The 16,878-nt window shown below is 34.4% G+C and overlaps 1 protein-coding gene across 1 annotated transcript; it reads right to left on the bottom strand.

Moving 5' to 3' along the window:
• Positions 1-2,568: 2,568 nt before the first annotated feature.
• On the bottom strand, positions 2,569-15,897 carry LOC112508869 (probable protein phosphatase 2C 12). The gene is made up of 10 exons (XM_025113676.1): positions 15,785-15,897; positions 15,150-15,466; positions 14,522-14,693; positions 11,818-11,971; positions 11,631-11,694; positions 5,461-5,568; positions 4,381-4,506; positions 4,062-4,297; positions 3,315-3,517; positions 2,569-3,066 (listed from the first exon to the last, which is right to left on the bottom strand). The coding sequence occupies exons 2-9, from the start codon at positions 15,348-15,350 to the stop codon at positions 3,325-3,327; spliced, it is 1,254 nt and encodes a 417-aa protein (XP_024969444.1). The 5' UTR covers positions 15,351-15,466; positions 15,785-15,897; the 3' UTR covers positions 2,569-3,066; positions 3,315-3,324.
• Between the last annotated feature and the right edge of the window lie 981 nt (positions 15,898-16,878).

The raw sequence follows: 16,878 nt of genomic DNA, 5'->3' as shown, positions 1-16,878 counted from the left end.
ATTCATGGTTTCGGATTGAAGCAAAAGAAGAGACAAAAGCGACCCGTATCCTAGATCCATTTCTTTTTTTGAAGTATATAAAATTTATATACGGCAAATGCAACAAATAAACTCACACACCCTCCTCACCTATGGTGAAGTTTGAACCCCTGACCTCCTAGAAGGCCAAGGGCTACGATACCGCTAGGCAAAGGCCCTTTGGTAAGTGTAAGAGGATTGTTTTTGTTATAATTGCATCAAAATTATTAAAAACGATAGGTACGTACATACTTATGTATGTATGTATGTATGTATGTATGTATGTATGTATGTATGTATATGTGTGTATGTAGAGGATGATGGAGCAACATCAAATGAGAAGGTTACACGTGTAAAGTGAGGAAAAATGGGTGTGTATTGCAGGAAGGTATATAAGGATACAAGTAGACATGATGTAAGGAAAGGGAAAGGAGATGAAAAGTAAGGTGAAATGGTTTGTCTTTACTAGGCAAATCATGTTAGCTTCTTTCATGACCCCATAACACATTCATCAACTTTATATATATATATATATATATATATATATATATATATATATATATAGGTGGGTTATTATACAACTCCTTACATTTATAGAACCAATACAACTTAATCTCAACCGTTCATTTAATTTGATGAATATGTAATTTCATAGAAATTATGATTGTTTTCTAATATAAAGTATTGATCATAATTAATGAATCGTATTCATCTTCCATAAATATTTAAATCATAATAAATGAACTTTCATTATTTCTATAAATATTTTAATTTATTGAGTTGCATTAGTTGTATAAATACAATGAGTTGCATTTGAAACAAACACACTCTCTCTCTCTCTCTCTCTCTCTCTCTCTCTCTCTCTATATATATATATATATAAGCAATAAAAGAATTTGAGTGGTTATTGGCCAAAGTATAAAGGAGAAAAGTTTCTTCAATCAAAGTCATCATCATCTTTGCCCTTGCCTTACCTTGTGGAATGATAGTTCAGTTTTGTTTGCTACTTTCCTTTCTTCATACTCTTTCTTTCTCTCTCTCTCTCTCTCCCTTGCCATAGAAACCGACACAATTTTTTCATCGGGTTTGGATTCTATCATGTCGGTTTTTATTTTTATCGAAGTCGTGTTGTATATCAAATAATCAAAACCGATGGACAAACTCATTACATCGCTTCAAACCCTTTTTCTTGTATGAAATACCAAGCTTATGATCATTTAAAAATACCCGTTTTCTTGTTAACCGTGGGTGACCGGATCACTTTCGGATGATCCCATGAAGCCTTAATTAAAGACGCATGTTAGAAAAATCTTCAATGGTCCTGAAAATACTAGAACTGACGGATGAGCCTCGAGAACTATTTCTTTATTAATGACTTAAGAACTGAAAATATCTGTTTGCTACACATAGACATGGTATCCAGTAGGAGATAACTGGAAATAATGTAGAGAGAATGTTTGTCTCCAAGGATTTTAGATACAGTGTACTTACCACAAAAGGCAAACAACAATTGTCTACTTTGACTGCTTAATAATTCTATATGCTCCAATTGCCCTTTTTGTTTCTTTATTTTTGATTTATCTACTAGGTCGGTCTGGTTGGTTCTTACAACTGCAGCATTATCATCATATCATATTATCATGTACCCGTTGTCACGTTTAAGTTCTTTACAAATATGGAACTTATACTTTTCACTTTTGTCAAAAGGGTTTTGTCGGTTTATATTGAAATCAAGTCAAAATTAAGTCGTGATAATTGGATATATACACATACACACACACACACACACACATAGGTGGAGGTCAAACGAGAACACCCTTATCACATGTGTTAATACACGTGATGGACCTGGTGGTGTGCGGATGTTTGTCCTGTGACTTAGGCCGCTCCAAAGGTCTATAATTTAGTATCACATGTAATGGTCTTGACGAATTATAATATCACATCAATAACACATTTATCACATGTGATAATACATGTGAGGGGGCTTAATGGTATAACAGCAACTTGGCCCCCAAAAGTATTCCGGGTCTTTGATTTATTATTACATGTGTATCATAGATAATGAAATAATCGTATCACATGTAATTGTCTATAGTAAAAGGATGTTGTCTAGTTCTCATTTGAACCCTTAAAAATAAATTAGCAGGTAGCTGTACATTTAACTCGCCCCTTATCAAAAACCTTGTATCCAATTTATTATCTACACCCCCAATTTGAATGTGATATACAGTTTCCAACTTTGGCAATGAATGCTTCCTATGGTGTTAAATTGAGTGCAAAAATCCGGTGTTAGAATGATCAAATCCAATACAGAAAGTCTCGACTCGTTTAATTGGATGAAAACATGCATCGTATTTGGCCGTTTTGAGTTTGAAAGTTTCTCAAAGAGGGAGATTGAAGAATAAAGAGATAAGAGCCAAGAATGACAGAACATGCCAGTTACAAGCATACAAAACACAATCAACACCCCCATGTAGTCAAATCTTCCCAGTACAATGACTAGAGAATGGCTGAATGGGGATCTAAATCTTTCAAAAGTCAAAGATCTTTCAAGCAAACAGTAGACTCAAGGAGGGTAGGATAGTCTTTTACTACATCCAAGATACAACTAAAGTATCTCAATTTAGAGTGAATATTACAAAATATTATAGCAAATCATTTCACTGATGTACAAAGCAGATGAAAGAAGCAAAATTACATGATCAATTCAAGTCTAGTAACACAAGAATCGCGAAAACTATAATAAATTAAATTCCAAGAATCTTAAACCGACTTTCTTCTTTACAAGAAAGGATCTTTATGTAACTTAGCACATTTCTGGGTAAAGAAAGGTAGGTTTGCTTGTTATATGAACATGGAGTTAGACAAAGATTCTAACTATAGGAGGATTAAGGTACCCGACTTGAACACATGAAAGAATTAGAAAAAGAATCGTCGAAGCTTTTAGGAGGAACTTATCTTGAAATCAACCTTTTCGGTCTTCACATGTAGGGTGTAACTGTAACCCACAAGGATTTGCTATTCACTTTTTCACTACTGTATAGCCTGCACGACAAATATGATTGCTTATTAACAACAAGAAGGATGTATAGCATAAACAACGGGCAGGTTCAAATGAAAACCATTTGAGAACCAACTATTCATGAATAAAGAAAATCATGATACTTATGATGAATAGGGTAATTCATCAGGAATAACTCATAAAATAGTTGGTTCACTCAAAATAATTATGGTTCTCGTGTAAACTTTCTGGGACAAACAAAATGGTAAAAGAAAAAGCAAGTATGAGATACCACTAGACGGTCATTTCCCTTCCATGGCCTCTCTCTTTTCATGGCAGGTTACGCACAGAAAAGGACCATCCCATGGCCTTGGTTTCACGTTATTATACGATCCTGAATGTATTGAAATACCCTCCCCGGGCTTCATTTCTTTTTGACACACGGCACAAGTGAACAGTTTGAACAAGTTACAAAGCGGGTATTTGCTATCTAACCTGAAACGAGATGAGAAATATCAACTGTTAGAAATGCAAAACCAGAGGGAACCCAAGTACAGCTCCTGCCACTACAACAAATTGGCCCTATAGGACATAAAAAATGTCTAAATACCCTAATAGACTGCTTATGAACTTAAGTTCATAGGATTAAACAATTTTGTGTCTCATGTAAAATTGTTGCATATGACGCTTTTGAGCATCCTAATACGTTTTTTACAACACTTTTTGAAAGTAAGTTTCCTATTAACTTTGTTTAAGACACTTTTGAGAAGTGTCCTAATGGAACACATTTTTTATAGGACACTTTTTTATAAGACATGTTTAAAATAATGTCATGTAAAAAAAGATTAATAAGACGCTTTATTTTAAATGTCCTAAAAACTTGTTAGGACGCCCAAGTGTCACATAGGATGTACAATTGTTTGGTCATATAAAGCAGTCTATTAGGACATTTATTTAGACATATTTGACATCCAATAAAGCTGATTTTGTTGTAGTGTGCACAGATTCAAATATCCAATAATGGAAGTGATTCACAAACCTTTCTGAAAGCAAAGCTGATCCTTCCTCTATCAGCTCCTCAACCACATCTTGCTCCAGTTCTCCTCCATCAACTTGAGGAGGTGACCCTGAACTCTTTCTCCTAAACATGGACTTCAATACCCGCTTACCAGTCTTCTTCACAGGAGACACGTGAGGGTTTGTCTTCTCTGGAGGGAGTATATCAACCACAATGCAGGTTGTATCATCCCGTAATCCTTTGAACTGTACGGCTTCCTATTAACATGAATAAAAGGAGTAAAAACAGATGTTCAAAGGAGTCCGAACATTAATTACGTAAACAATATGACTGCCCATACTTTAACAATTTGTGCAGCCGCTGCATCTGGTAGCAGTCCACGACAGCAAACTAGAGCTGCTTCTGCAGACATGGCATCCCAAACACCGTCACTTGCAATAATCATCCTTCCACCAGCAGAGGACAGCTGCAGGTTACAGATCACAGAATATTTAGTCATCTTCAAATTGTGACAACCATATCATCCTCAGATGAAAATAAACTATGTCCAAGGGAGCCAAATTTAATGCAAAACTTAAGAGACTCAAATCAGAAAGCTTAAAAAACTTGAAGCTGTAAGTACAATGCATTAACCATTGACTCCAGCTTTAGCATACTAGTTGCAACATATTTCCATTATGACATGCCTCATTGATTGCATAGTCTCCTTTTTTACTACTTCTCAAGCTAAATTACATATGTTCCGTCGTCATATCTACAAAAAAGAATTGATATTACCCATTCATCCCATGCCTATTTTGTCATTATTAAAGTGTCATTTGACTAATAGTCAAAAACTTGTATTAAACTATGTGGTCAGTCAAAGATCAGAAATGTTAAGGGAGGGGAGTATTGGTTCGGCTTGAGCAATGGAATGATTCAAACAATAACAGTTGGAGAAAACTAAGTTTGTAAAATGGCCTGATGACAAGGGCCTGATGAGAGTCCTTTACAAGGATATATACTAATTACTAAAATATTCAACGAGACAATTCATGCTAGTGTTTTCATCAAGTATTGTAGCCTTTAACGTGAAACAGAATGAAGGTTGAAATCATGGACAAGTCCAAAAGAACCAAACCCAATAAGAATTTGAACAGAACATAAAAACAACAGTTAACAAAATCTCTGGAAAAGCAAGTATCATTTGTAATGTGTATGTCAAGCCACAGTCACAATAAATCTTGTAATGGAATTCTTTTGACACAAAAAGAGTATCGCAGCTGAGCAACTGCATGAAAACCAATATGTAGGCGGTTAATGTGATCAAGTAGAGAATGATAAAAGAACAGTTTAAATTAGCTTGCAGAAGGCATCAGCTTGTTAGAAGAAACTTAACGTTATATCATATCATAGTAGCACACTAACATGAATAACTGACCTTCACTTGTTTAACATAAGGAACAGGAACGATGAACTCCCCAACATCCAGATCTCCAATCGATCGTGACAAGCATAAGCCACCAGGCCAACATCTCAAAGGACCAATCTATCAAAAATTAAAGTCTAGAGTAAGCATCCAACTTTATACATATATGCAGTGTATACAACACTTTATCGAGAGAAACATGAAAAGAAATGTAGATAGTAACTGAATAAGCAAACTGCAACGACATTAACATGTCACATTATTATTCATTATATTTTTCTTTCAGTAATCCAATTTTCATATGAATATGCTGTGGCTTCTAAATGTTATTGACGCTATGCAGTACTTTCACTTGACCACAAAAATCACAATGCCACATTCATATCCAGTCAAAAGGACTTACTAAATTCACCCTTCTCTTATCTCACCTCACTTACATAGAGTAGATGCTCAATGGTACAGCTTGACCATTAGATTACAATCAATGTGAAATTATCAAACGTGGTTATCGCTTATTTTGGCATCCAAATAGCCAATTCTATAAATATTAGACAATTACAGTCATTACAGTTACTGTCTACTCTTTCAAACAAAGACCAAAACCCCACAAATACCTGCAATGGAGAAGTCGAGACAAAAAGTCGGTGAGAAGTTTTATCACAAAAGAACCAAAAACAATGTAACGTTGTTAAACTTCAAGCCGTAGTGAAGGTGACCATGTCAGTTTGAAAGATTGATGGGGATCCCAATGACTAGAAATCGAGCAGAAAATTGAGATTATAGTATTAATGGAGATTATAGCAAGGAGAGACCGGGTATCTATTTTCATACGTTATTTAACGAGATACATTATTTAACAAGGCAAGGGGGTAGGAGACAACAATTGCCACGCAATTACAGCTTTTGCCAAAGAATTAGCAACGAGAAGTGAAGGGGGCCTAAAGAAGATGGGGAAGGATAAGGGCATAGGACCTGACCAGATCCCCATTTAGGTGTGGCAGTGCCTGGGGAAGGCAAGGATGCAGTGGCTGACGGAGCTTTTCAACATCATCCCGGAGACGGCCAAGATGCGTGAAGAGTGGAGGCTTGGTGTAGTGGTGCCGAAGTATAAGAATAAAGGCGACGCACAAAGTTGCGTATTACAATCTAAAGTACTTATCGACACCATGAAACTAAGGGAGAGAGTGATAGAGGCTAGGGTGCTGTTAGATAAAATATTATTGTATCCGAGATCACCAATTATAAAGATTACGTTGAAGAAAGGAGTCAAAGTGAAAGTCAACATGAGTAAAGAACATCAAAGTTGTCAACATTAGTAAAAGGTCAACTTTATAATTAGAGCTTAGTTGTAGTTTACTTTGTAGTTTGACATTGTAATTAATCAATCATATAAATAGTTCTTGGTAGTTTAGTTGTTTGTAAGAACTCATACTGTAACATTCCAGAGAAAGAAACATGTATTGAGAGAGTTTATCAATATACATGATGATTTGATCTCTACATTGTTATTCTTATTGTTTATTTATTGTTATTTGATTGAAACTAGATTTAACAATTAGTATCAGAGCAAATTCAATTTGATTTGAAGAAAATTTGAGCAAAATTTTGAAGTTTTTCAAGTTTCTTGAAAAACTTACAGTCTTGATCTTGATTTTGATGGTTTTGATGAATTTTGTTTAATCTTTTCATACAGATCTATTTGAAACACATCATAGATCATTCCTGTGAATTTTTATCATATAATTTGAAATTTTTGATGATTTTTGGTTTTTCGAATTGATCAAATTCTTGTTATTTGATTCAAATCTATGATTAGAACCTTCATTAATTGTGTTTATGCATCATTTTTGAGCTTCATAATCATATTCTAATCATGATTTGTTGAGTTTTTGTGATTTTAGGTTCAATTTGATCAAGATTCAAGTTTATCGCAAGGATTGACTATGAATATCTATTGCATAGTTGTGTGCGATAGTTGAGTATATCGCACACCAGTGGCTTGCGATAGTTAGTTTATATGGCACAAGTTATCTACGATAGTTGGATCTATCGCACAAAGAGTCTACGATAGTTGGAGTATATTGCATAAAATCCTGTGATAGTTGGAGTTTATCGCATAGTTATCTGCGATAGTTGAGTATATCGCATGACACTATCTACGATAGTTAAGTATATCGCACAAAGCTTCTGCGATATAGTTACCGTCCATTCATGTTGTGTGCGATGGTTGACCAAGGTTCTGTGATAGTTGACTTCATGCGATAGTTGACTTTCATAACTTGACTAGACATGTGCAACATATATGTTTTTGAATTTTTTTCTCGGGGCGCTGCCCCATGCGTTTCCCCTTAACCCCACCCGCTAACTTGGTAGCGAGACCTCCTGTGCTAAGTTGCAGTAGGGGACACTGTTCATTTTGGGGTTTTCAAATATTTCGATAATCATTTTGATTAACGATCATTTTAATCAGGTAACAATGTCTTCTTCAATATATGATTTACAAAAACATATTTCTAACTTGAATGACAATATTGCAGGTTATGAATCAAGACAGACCAACAACATGAAGGTTATTCAGAAGCTGTTATTGGAGAAAACTTATCTTCAGGAAGATTTTGTTGTTTCAGAAAAGAAAGTAAACGATTTGGAGAAAGAAAATAATGTTTTGAAAAAAGAGAATCTTGATCTAAAAGAAAAGATTTCTTATTTTGAGAAAAGCTCTGAAAAGGAAACAACTGATTTAGAAAAATCTTTGTTTGACAAGAAGAGTATTTTAGAGAAAAACATTTTGAGTCTAAAAAAAAGAAATCTGATAGTGAGAAGGATTTTGAGAAAGAAAGAAAAGGTTTTGAAAGCAAAATTAAATCTTGTGAGATGACAACTTTGAAGCTTTTAAAACAAATTTCTGATTTTGAAAAGTTTGTTATAATGGAAAGAAGTAAGTTTGAGAAGAAAAGTTTGGAGCTTACATGAAAATTTATGATCTTCAGAAAAAGAGAAAAAAGGTTTTGAGAGTGAAAAGAAAGTTTTTACGAAAAAGGGTGCTAGTGTTTTCAAAGAGTTACCTAAAAAAAGGAAGAGTTTAGAAAAAGATTTTGAAAATGAAAGGAATGTTTTTGAAAGAAGAAATTTGTAAACTTTCAAAGAAATTATCTATAGAAATAGATCTTGTAGCTTAGCAAAATATGAGATCTGATTTTTCAAAGAAATATGATTTGAACTTTGGAGAAAGGAATGCTTTATCTGACAAAGTTAAAGAACTTTAAGATGTGATTTTCAAAACTAAGCAGATAATTGCAGAAAAGGTTGAATCTTCTAAACAGATTAGTCCAGATACTATTGTTCTTTCATCATATAATGATTCAACTAATACTGATTTTGTTTTCTCATAAAAAACAGCTTCAAGTTCAGTTCATAAAATTGATCTTTTCTCTCCAAGCAGTGTCTGTAAGAATAACTATTCTTCTAATGTCAAATCAAACAGTTATTCTAACAGATGCTCTAAATCAAATAGTTTTTCAAGATATCAAACTCATCATTTTAATCTGTCTCCCAATGATTCCATTGTTGATTCAAATAATCATTCTATAAAGGTGAAAATGGTTTGGAGAAGAAAATCAAATACAGATGATTGTGTTGGAAACAAGTCACATAAATCTCCTGTAGTTGATACAAAGTCATTTGTTTCTAGGATTGATTTGCTTTATTTTGCCAGGTCTATCAATAAGCTAATCAATCTGAGCCAAGAGAAGTTGCGATCTTCAACATGTGGAATAAAAGATTTTGTAAATCAGAGGTATGTGAATAAATGGTATGGTATTTACAGTATACCTGATTCCCAATTTCTAACTTCAAAGTTAAGACTAACCTCCGAGGACCCAATAAAGTTTCGGTACCAAAATCTTTCTAATTCGTTTTGCAGGAATGGCATGTGTGTTCTTATTCAGAATATTCACATCACATGACATGATAAATCAAAAGGTTATGCTATTTTTTAGGGGGAGTACTATATCTTTTAGAAAGTGAATGAATTTTCAACAAACCGTGGTAGTTCAATCTGAGAAACTTACTCGTGTTCCTTTCTTGTCCGATTTTAAATCAGTTTTTTGGATTACCATGTGTTACTCTTTCTTGACTTAGTTATTTCCAGCCTCATACTTTCGGTGGAAATTCACTTGTTTGAAATTCTTCACAAATATTCAAAAAATGCCAAAAATGATTCAATTTTCTTATCAGAAATAATAATTGTGAATTGTTCGTCGTGGTTAAATATTCTAATTATTGTTTTCGAAACACTGTGAAACTGAGTCATTATGTTTAGCATTTGAATTTGTTCTTTGACAATCCTAAACATACCTTCATTAATTAGTTTTTGAACACCTCAGTTCAGGACATGCTCTACATATTAGCTTTTGGACGCCTATTCTATATTTGTTTTAGCTTCTAAACACTTCAGTTTAGAACCTTGCTACATTTGTTTGATTTCTGAGCATATCAATTAAGGACTCGTACTTCAAATATTGATTTGTGAAACTTTTCAAAGTATAATATCTTTGAATTTTTAGGATGTATTTCAAAAAATCAATGTGTGAGATTAATTGTGCTTCAATGAGCTACCAGAACTGTAGTTCTACCCAAGAAGTAATCCTTGAGTGATTGAGAGGCGATGGGTCTTAAATAAAAGAGTGGGGGAAATAAGTCATACGGTTGAGAAATCTCATTGTGTTGAGCGGAAAAATGTAAATGAGAGTTTGGTTAGAAGTGAGGATTTTAATTAAAAATAGAGGGTGAGAGAACAGAGTTCAAAAGAAAAGAAAACATTGCCCTAACCACTTCAAGCTGGGCAACCACATTAATGTTGGTTCACAATTCTTTCATGACCATCATTGAAACAGGCAATGAGCCTATGCCAACTCTTGATATAACCCAACCAGCTACTCATTTCTTTCTTAACAAAAAAAATGTTTCAATTTTTCATGGGAAAGCAACATATAAGATCTAGTTTTCATTTAGAAAACTTGGATATTAAAAAAAAAACAAAAAACTGTCCCCACCTTCGCACTTCAATCATGCACATTAAGTCTATCTTGAGCTTTAATGATAATATTTTCTTTTACACATTCACATTCACAAGTCTTAGTGATTCACATTGCATATCTTTGTGATATTGCCACAACAATTTGAGAAGTTAGTTCTATAACTTTACTTTAATGATAACTGGAAGTCCTATAAGAGACAAATCAATGCCAACTCTTTCTCAATTTGTGGATTTTCGCAAAAATAGCCTCTCCACTTCTAGGGTTTTCGCAAAAAGAACGTTTGCATACATCCTACTCCCGCATACCCTATTTCCAAGTGGGATATAATGGGTAGTTTTGATTTGGTTTTCATAGTTGTAATTAGGAATGATCAACTTCCTCCTTTTAAGTCAACTCTTCATTGTCTTGGTAGCTATAGTGTTTGCTTTGATCCTAACATATAGATGCAAAAACATGGAAAATCCTAACATTTGAAATGGAAATTTATAAAGCTTCATGTAAAGTCAGGTTTGACCAATTTGCAGCACTCAAGTGGTTGGCCAAGCTTCAAAGCTTCAATATCATCCATGAACCCCATAGCCCTTCTTGGTCCTTGTAATTAGTAATTAGTATGCACTACAATTTTAATCTTTGGTATCCGACCAATTTGCAGCACTCAAAGTGGTTGGCCGAGCTTAAAAGCATCAATATCATCCATGAACCCAATAGCCCCTCTTGGTCCTTGTAATTAGTACTTAGTATGCACTACAATTTTTATCTTTGTTATCCGACACTCTTTACTTCTATGCACTCTTGATGGTTTTTTCATGCTAGTAAGACAATGATAGAAAACTGATTTGAAATTTCACATAGAGCATAGAGGTATAGAAATATTTTATTATCTTAAAACATCTCTTGGAACTAGGTATAAAAGAATTTTATCCAAATCATAAGTCATAACTTCATTTTTAGGACCAAGCATTTTTCAAAATTATTTGGTTGTTCAATAACCAACAATACAAAAGAGTGGGAGATACATGTAGTCTGACTTTTTTAATTCATATGATATTAATAAATATCTTAGGCATCATGACGTTACTTTAAAAGAGAAAGGATTAAACCCGTAACTGGTTCAGTAAAGGAGCATAACTAGAAACAACATACCTGCGTGCCACCACCAGCATTAAGCCGACCAACCTCACCGCCACTTGCAGTGACTCGCTCCCTCCTGCAAATAACAAAACAAGAAATAGAAGGTAAGAAGATCATAATATAAATGTGTGTACAAGGTTATATATTGAATCCAAAATTGACTCAAATGGAATGTGTCATATAAGATCCGTTAACCTACTCTTCTTCGCTGCATTCAAGCCTGTGATCTGCTGACAGATAATACAATCCCCCATCGGCAGACTCAAGTATGCATCGTGAATCACCAACAGAAGCTACAGTTATGACCGACCCTTCAATAATTGCAAGGGTGACAGTTGTTCCAGATGTTTGAACTGAAATCATAACCATTCGTAAGTACAAAATTTTATAATTGAAGACATATCCACATGTAAGCAAACATATGCACATGTCCACATGTCCACATGCTTTTAGAGAATCATAAACAACAAAATAAGATTTGGTAAAAGCAGATGCCAAGAGTGGGTCAATGCTACAATTACTTTTGCACCAAGTTCACGTTTACGGCATGGTGTGCCAAAACAAGGCACACGGCAGATAATAGTTGCTGTGAGAATAACGTAACCCCAAGAAATGGAAGAAACCGTAGTTTGGTTAAGTTTAATTTGTCAAATAGAGAGCACAAACAAAAATCTCGTTTGCACCATTTTGATCAGGGAGAAAAGGCAGACGAGTGAACCAGTAAGCTACTCCAATTTACAAAGATGAGACTTAAAGCTTCTAAATTAGGGCAAAGTAACAAAGTTATGTTATATTTGACGTTTGTTAAGAAATCAACCAGGCATGCGTATAGGGGACGTGGAATGAAAAGAACCAACCTCTTGATAACATCCAAGCAGTGCCAAAACCAGATTATGGTTAATTGACAATGCCAGGACCTACCATTCCTACATAATAGCAAAGCATTTAACTTAATTTTCCAATTTTGCAACAAAAATTCATATAAAAGAGTAATTTAAGATTCACGAATAAAACAAAAACCAAACTTGTGCTGTGCCATAAAAAGTGCAACTTTTGATCCCACAAACATATCAATAGAAGGATTTGACCAATAACCAAGTATTTATAGCAAAATCTTATAGACCTAAACTATCGGTAACTTCTGTGATAAAGATTATGACATCAAAAAAGTAAGTTTACAATTTCAAATTTATGGAAGAAAGGAAAATGTCAAAATTAATATGAGCAACCAAAAATAAAAATTGTAGCAATATTGTGAGGCCAAAGAGTATCAATTTTGTATTATACCATTTTCAGTCAATCTCACTATAGCACATGTTTATTTTGCATGTACTGCATAAAAAGGTTGTGCTCTCTTCAAACCTACTGACCACAAATGCCCCAGGTTGCAAGTACGCAGGCATATACTCACAAATATATGCATCTATAGATATGTACATATGTGTATATACATATGTTTGTGTATACATACATATTCTTCAGTGATGTATATTCACATGCTCTCTCCTGAAAGAGTTATCTGAGAAACTATCAACCTCTCTCTATGAGTAAAACATTTTCTCTAATTCCCTTCATTCTTTTGCTATAACCAAACACATTTACATATTTAGTCACAGCAATTAGATTTCCTTCTATAAAATCGGTTTCTGCTTTTCGTGTATTTGTTTTACCATTATAAAGATGGGATGGGGAAGAAAGGAAATAGGCTTAATACAATAACGCTCTAGAGGTAAGTAATCATCAGCCTAAACCATGTGATACCCGACTAAGCTGCTCATAAAAGACGGTCATACTGTGCTGGTCTCGAGTCCATGACTTACGAAGGGTCTTGAGTCCCATGACTTACTAAGGGTGATACATTGCCTTTAAAGAACGATTGCTATGAAATTTTTCAGCAACCTTTTTTGTATTTTACATCTGATCCGCTTTGGTGGTTCATAACACATGATCGGGACGGAAATAATTAGCTTCCATGATATGAATTTTACAATTGGGAAATATTTATCTTTTTTTATGTCTAATACAGCCCACTTATGTTTACACGAATTCAAAAATCAAACTTTGAGAGTATATATATTAAAAGAAGAATGAAGATCCACCATTCAAATTCTGAGAGAGAAGAAAACAGCTAAACAAGGATTTGGTCATGGATGCATGGGGCATAGGAGTCTACAATCATGAAAGGAAAGGGGGTTACAATTGTTTGCCATAACAAGAGTCAGGTTTTTGCGTGTACATGGTTCAGTACATGGGCGTTAGAAGCCTAAATTTTCCAGATGAGGATCAAAACACCAAATATAAGAAGTGCATTGAGATTCCATTCTATTATCCCAAAGATTATATGCCAACAGATTTATATGTGTAATTAACAGACACATGGTAGCCAGCCTCAAATTTACCAAAATTCCCTACAACACAAATGACTTAGTAGTGACTATATTACTGGAATGAGAACATTCCTCAAAGAGATCTCCTAAATGTATTTAACATCAGACAACCTAAACAAAAAAATGGTGAGGTACAAAAGATTGAACCATTACAGGTTCACAGAGGTGGAAGGGGAATATAGCCTTACCTTCTCTAAGCCAAGTGAAACGTCATTTCCTAATTAGAATATTTAGCCCAAGTCCCAATCGGGCAACCCACTATAGTCTGGCGGGTAACTACTGAGACTACACTTTCAAGTGATTACAACTTTTACATGACTGAAGCTGCTTAGTAAGTCTGCCCTACATGCATAATGCATTCAAGATAGAAATCCCAGAAACAGCTAAAGAAAAGTTCCTCCTTAAAACCCCTGTGGACCTACTTTGTGAAGTTTGAAGTCTCTATATGCATTATGACAGTAGGCCATCCAGCATATGTTGATTTGTAAAGAAATCTAGAAAGAAAGCTATGAATACCTTTTTCTTGGAAATCTTTATCCGTTTTTACAAATCCTGCCACCAAAGCCCGAGGCAGCACCGCTATCCATTCGTCACGGTTAAGGTCTGCGGGAATTGCTCCCAAGACATTGTTTAAAAGGTTCTCCTTAGTATATATAGCTGCTGCAGAACCATTATGGCCATCAAATATCTGCAAAGTAAGGTTTGGTAAGAGAACTATAGGGGAGCAGAACTGGAGGCCATTGACAATATATCTTTAAGACCCTTATATATTTAGTTATCTTTCCATCTAGGCCGACTGCTGAGCCCACTCTGGCTCAGCCGCACCACCCAGGGTGCACTAGGCCGAGACAACTCTCCTTCAAGTTTTCTCAACTCGCTTCAAATGAAATTCACCATCTTATGCAATGCATACAGGTAATGAAAATTTGAGACAGAAAGGGACCCTCATCCCCATGGCCATCTTTTTTGTCTTCTAAGTCATAAAAAACCCATCATCTTGTGGTGCAAAGCAAGTATGCAGCTATGCTATGCATGCTACACAAACTGGAGGAAAAGAGCAACTAACGAGCTGTGATGATCATGATCAAAAGCACCAAGTTTTATGCTCAAACAGTAAAAGAGAGGAGCAGTCGAGATAACAAACCCCAAAGACAGAATAGGTAGTCACACCATCGCCTAAGACTCGTTGGCATTCACTTTTAAGCAACGTGAGGTCCTCCCCTTTCTTGGACTGGTTAGCTTGACCACTAGTAATTTCCGGTCTCTCAGTCTTCTCACTCGCCAGTTCACGCTTCAACAACACAGATAACGGGATCGTATGATGCTCGCCCTTAACGGCAGACATTTTCTTAGTCGCTTCAAAAATCCAGATATACACCGTTCAAGCCTGCCCTAACAACAAAAATTAAGCTCTTCCAGTTCCACCTTTACGTATTCCGTCATAACATATTCAATAAAATCCTAACACACCAAAAATAGCACACACACAACAATCAAACATCACGAACCAATCGATTATATAGAAAATATATATGTATATATACAATGAACATCAGAATCAAGCATCTTTACATGAAAATTTACAAATAAATGATCCTTTTCAACGATCCAAACATAGAGGAAACATAGATATATGTAAGGAAAACCTATCTTGGAGAAGAATGTGGATGATCAAGAAACGAACTTTAGCAAAAAGATCGATTCGACTACGAAATGCATAAGAAAAACTAAACCCAAAAACACAGCAACATCATGAAAGAGACAGCATAGGATACTTACAGAAATTCCTCAACAATGGCAGATATAAGACAGTAGCAACTTCGATTTGCAGATATATAGAAAGGGAAAAGCAAAAATGATGATGAATCCGATTGGATTCGTTTGTGTTTGGTAAAAGAATTCCGGGAGAGAGAGGGGGGGTAAAGATGAAGGTATCTTATATCTCTATTTTTCAGGTTTTTTGTTCTTTCATCATGTGCGAGCATTTGCTGACGTGTCCACTCACACAAAACGCGCACCGCTTTCTGCTCTAAAAAGCCGACTTCAAGATGAGCTGTAATTGGTTTTCTTTTTCTTTTGTTATTTAACTAGTGTAGGAATCGTGCGTTCCACGGTAACATGAGTACTTTGGTTAATGATCCAAAGATTGTCTATATAAATATATGTTAGTTGTTAATAGAATCATCAACAAATATATTCAAATAATTCGAAAAAAAAAACTAATAAAATCTAATTAGTAAATTTTTGATATATATATATATATATAGAGAGAGAGAGAGAGAGAGAAAAATTGTTTAAGAAAAAAGTTGTAAAATTAAATAAAATGAGTAACAGTAACAACAGGGGTGTGGATAACTTATGCATTGTTTGTCTGATTGATAATGAAGTTTATTTCTTTTTAAAAAAAGGATGATGTCTCTATCGATTTTTATTAAAAAATAAATAAGTGTACGTCTAAATCGCACGGTAACTAATTATATATACAAAAAATGTGGTAAATATAAACTTAGTCTATAAATAATATGATAAGATATTAACCGATTATTAATACATATAAATTACTGTAAAGAATAATTCATTCTTAGAAGACGAACGATGTCTACAAATAACAAAAACAAATACTCCGTCCGTCTCAAAATAAGTGTCCATGTTTCTATATATTTTGTCCCAAAGTAAGTGTTCACTTTCAAAAATTAATGTCTACTTTTCAACTCTAGTCTTAATTATGAGATAATAAAAAACTATGATTTAAGATATTATTTTACATATTTTTGTTTATTTTATTACATGTGAGTTCCTTTAATATATGTTATATATATATATATATATATATATAACATATAATGCATTTTTAAACATCATGCAAATAACAT

The sequence above is a fragment of the Cynara cardunculus genome (assembly GCF_001531365.2).
Source record: "Cynara cardunculus var. scolymus isolate 2C chromosome LG 3, CcrdV1, whole genome shotgun sequence".
Taxonomy (NCBI): Eukaryota; Viridiplantae; Streptophyta; class Magnoliopsida; order Asterales; family Asteraceae; genus Cynara; species Cynara cardunculus.
This window is presented reverse-complemented; position numbering and strand designations above follow the sequence as displayed.

Bases quoted from the DNA above. Each gene is read 5' to 3' on its own strand.
- LOC112508869 (XM_025113676.1), bottom strand. From the start codon at position 15,350: ATGTCTGCCGTTAAGGGCGAGCATCATACGATCCCGTTATCTGTGTTG. The intron at 14,694-15,149 runs GTTTGTTATCTC...CTTACTTTGCAG, and splicing joins CTACCTATTCTGTCTTTGGG to ATATTTGATGGCCATAATGG. The intron at 3,518-4,061 runs GTTTGTGAATCA...ATCTCGTTTCAG, and splicing joins TCAGCTTTGCTTTCAGAAAG to GTTAGATAGCAAATACCCGC.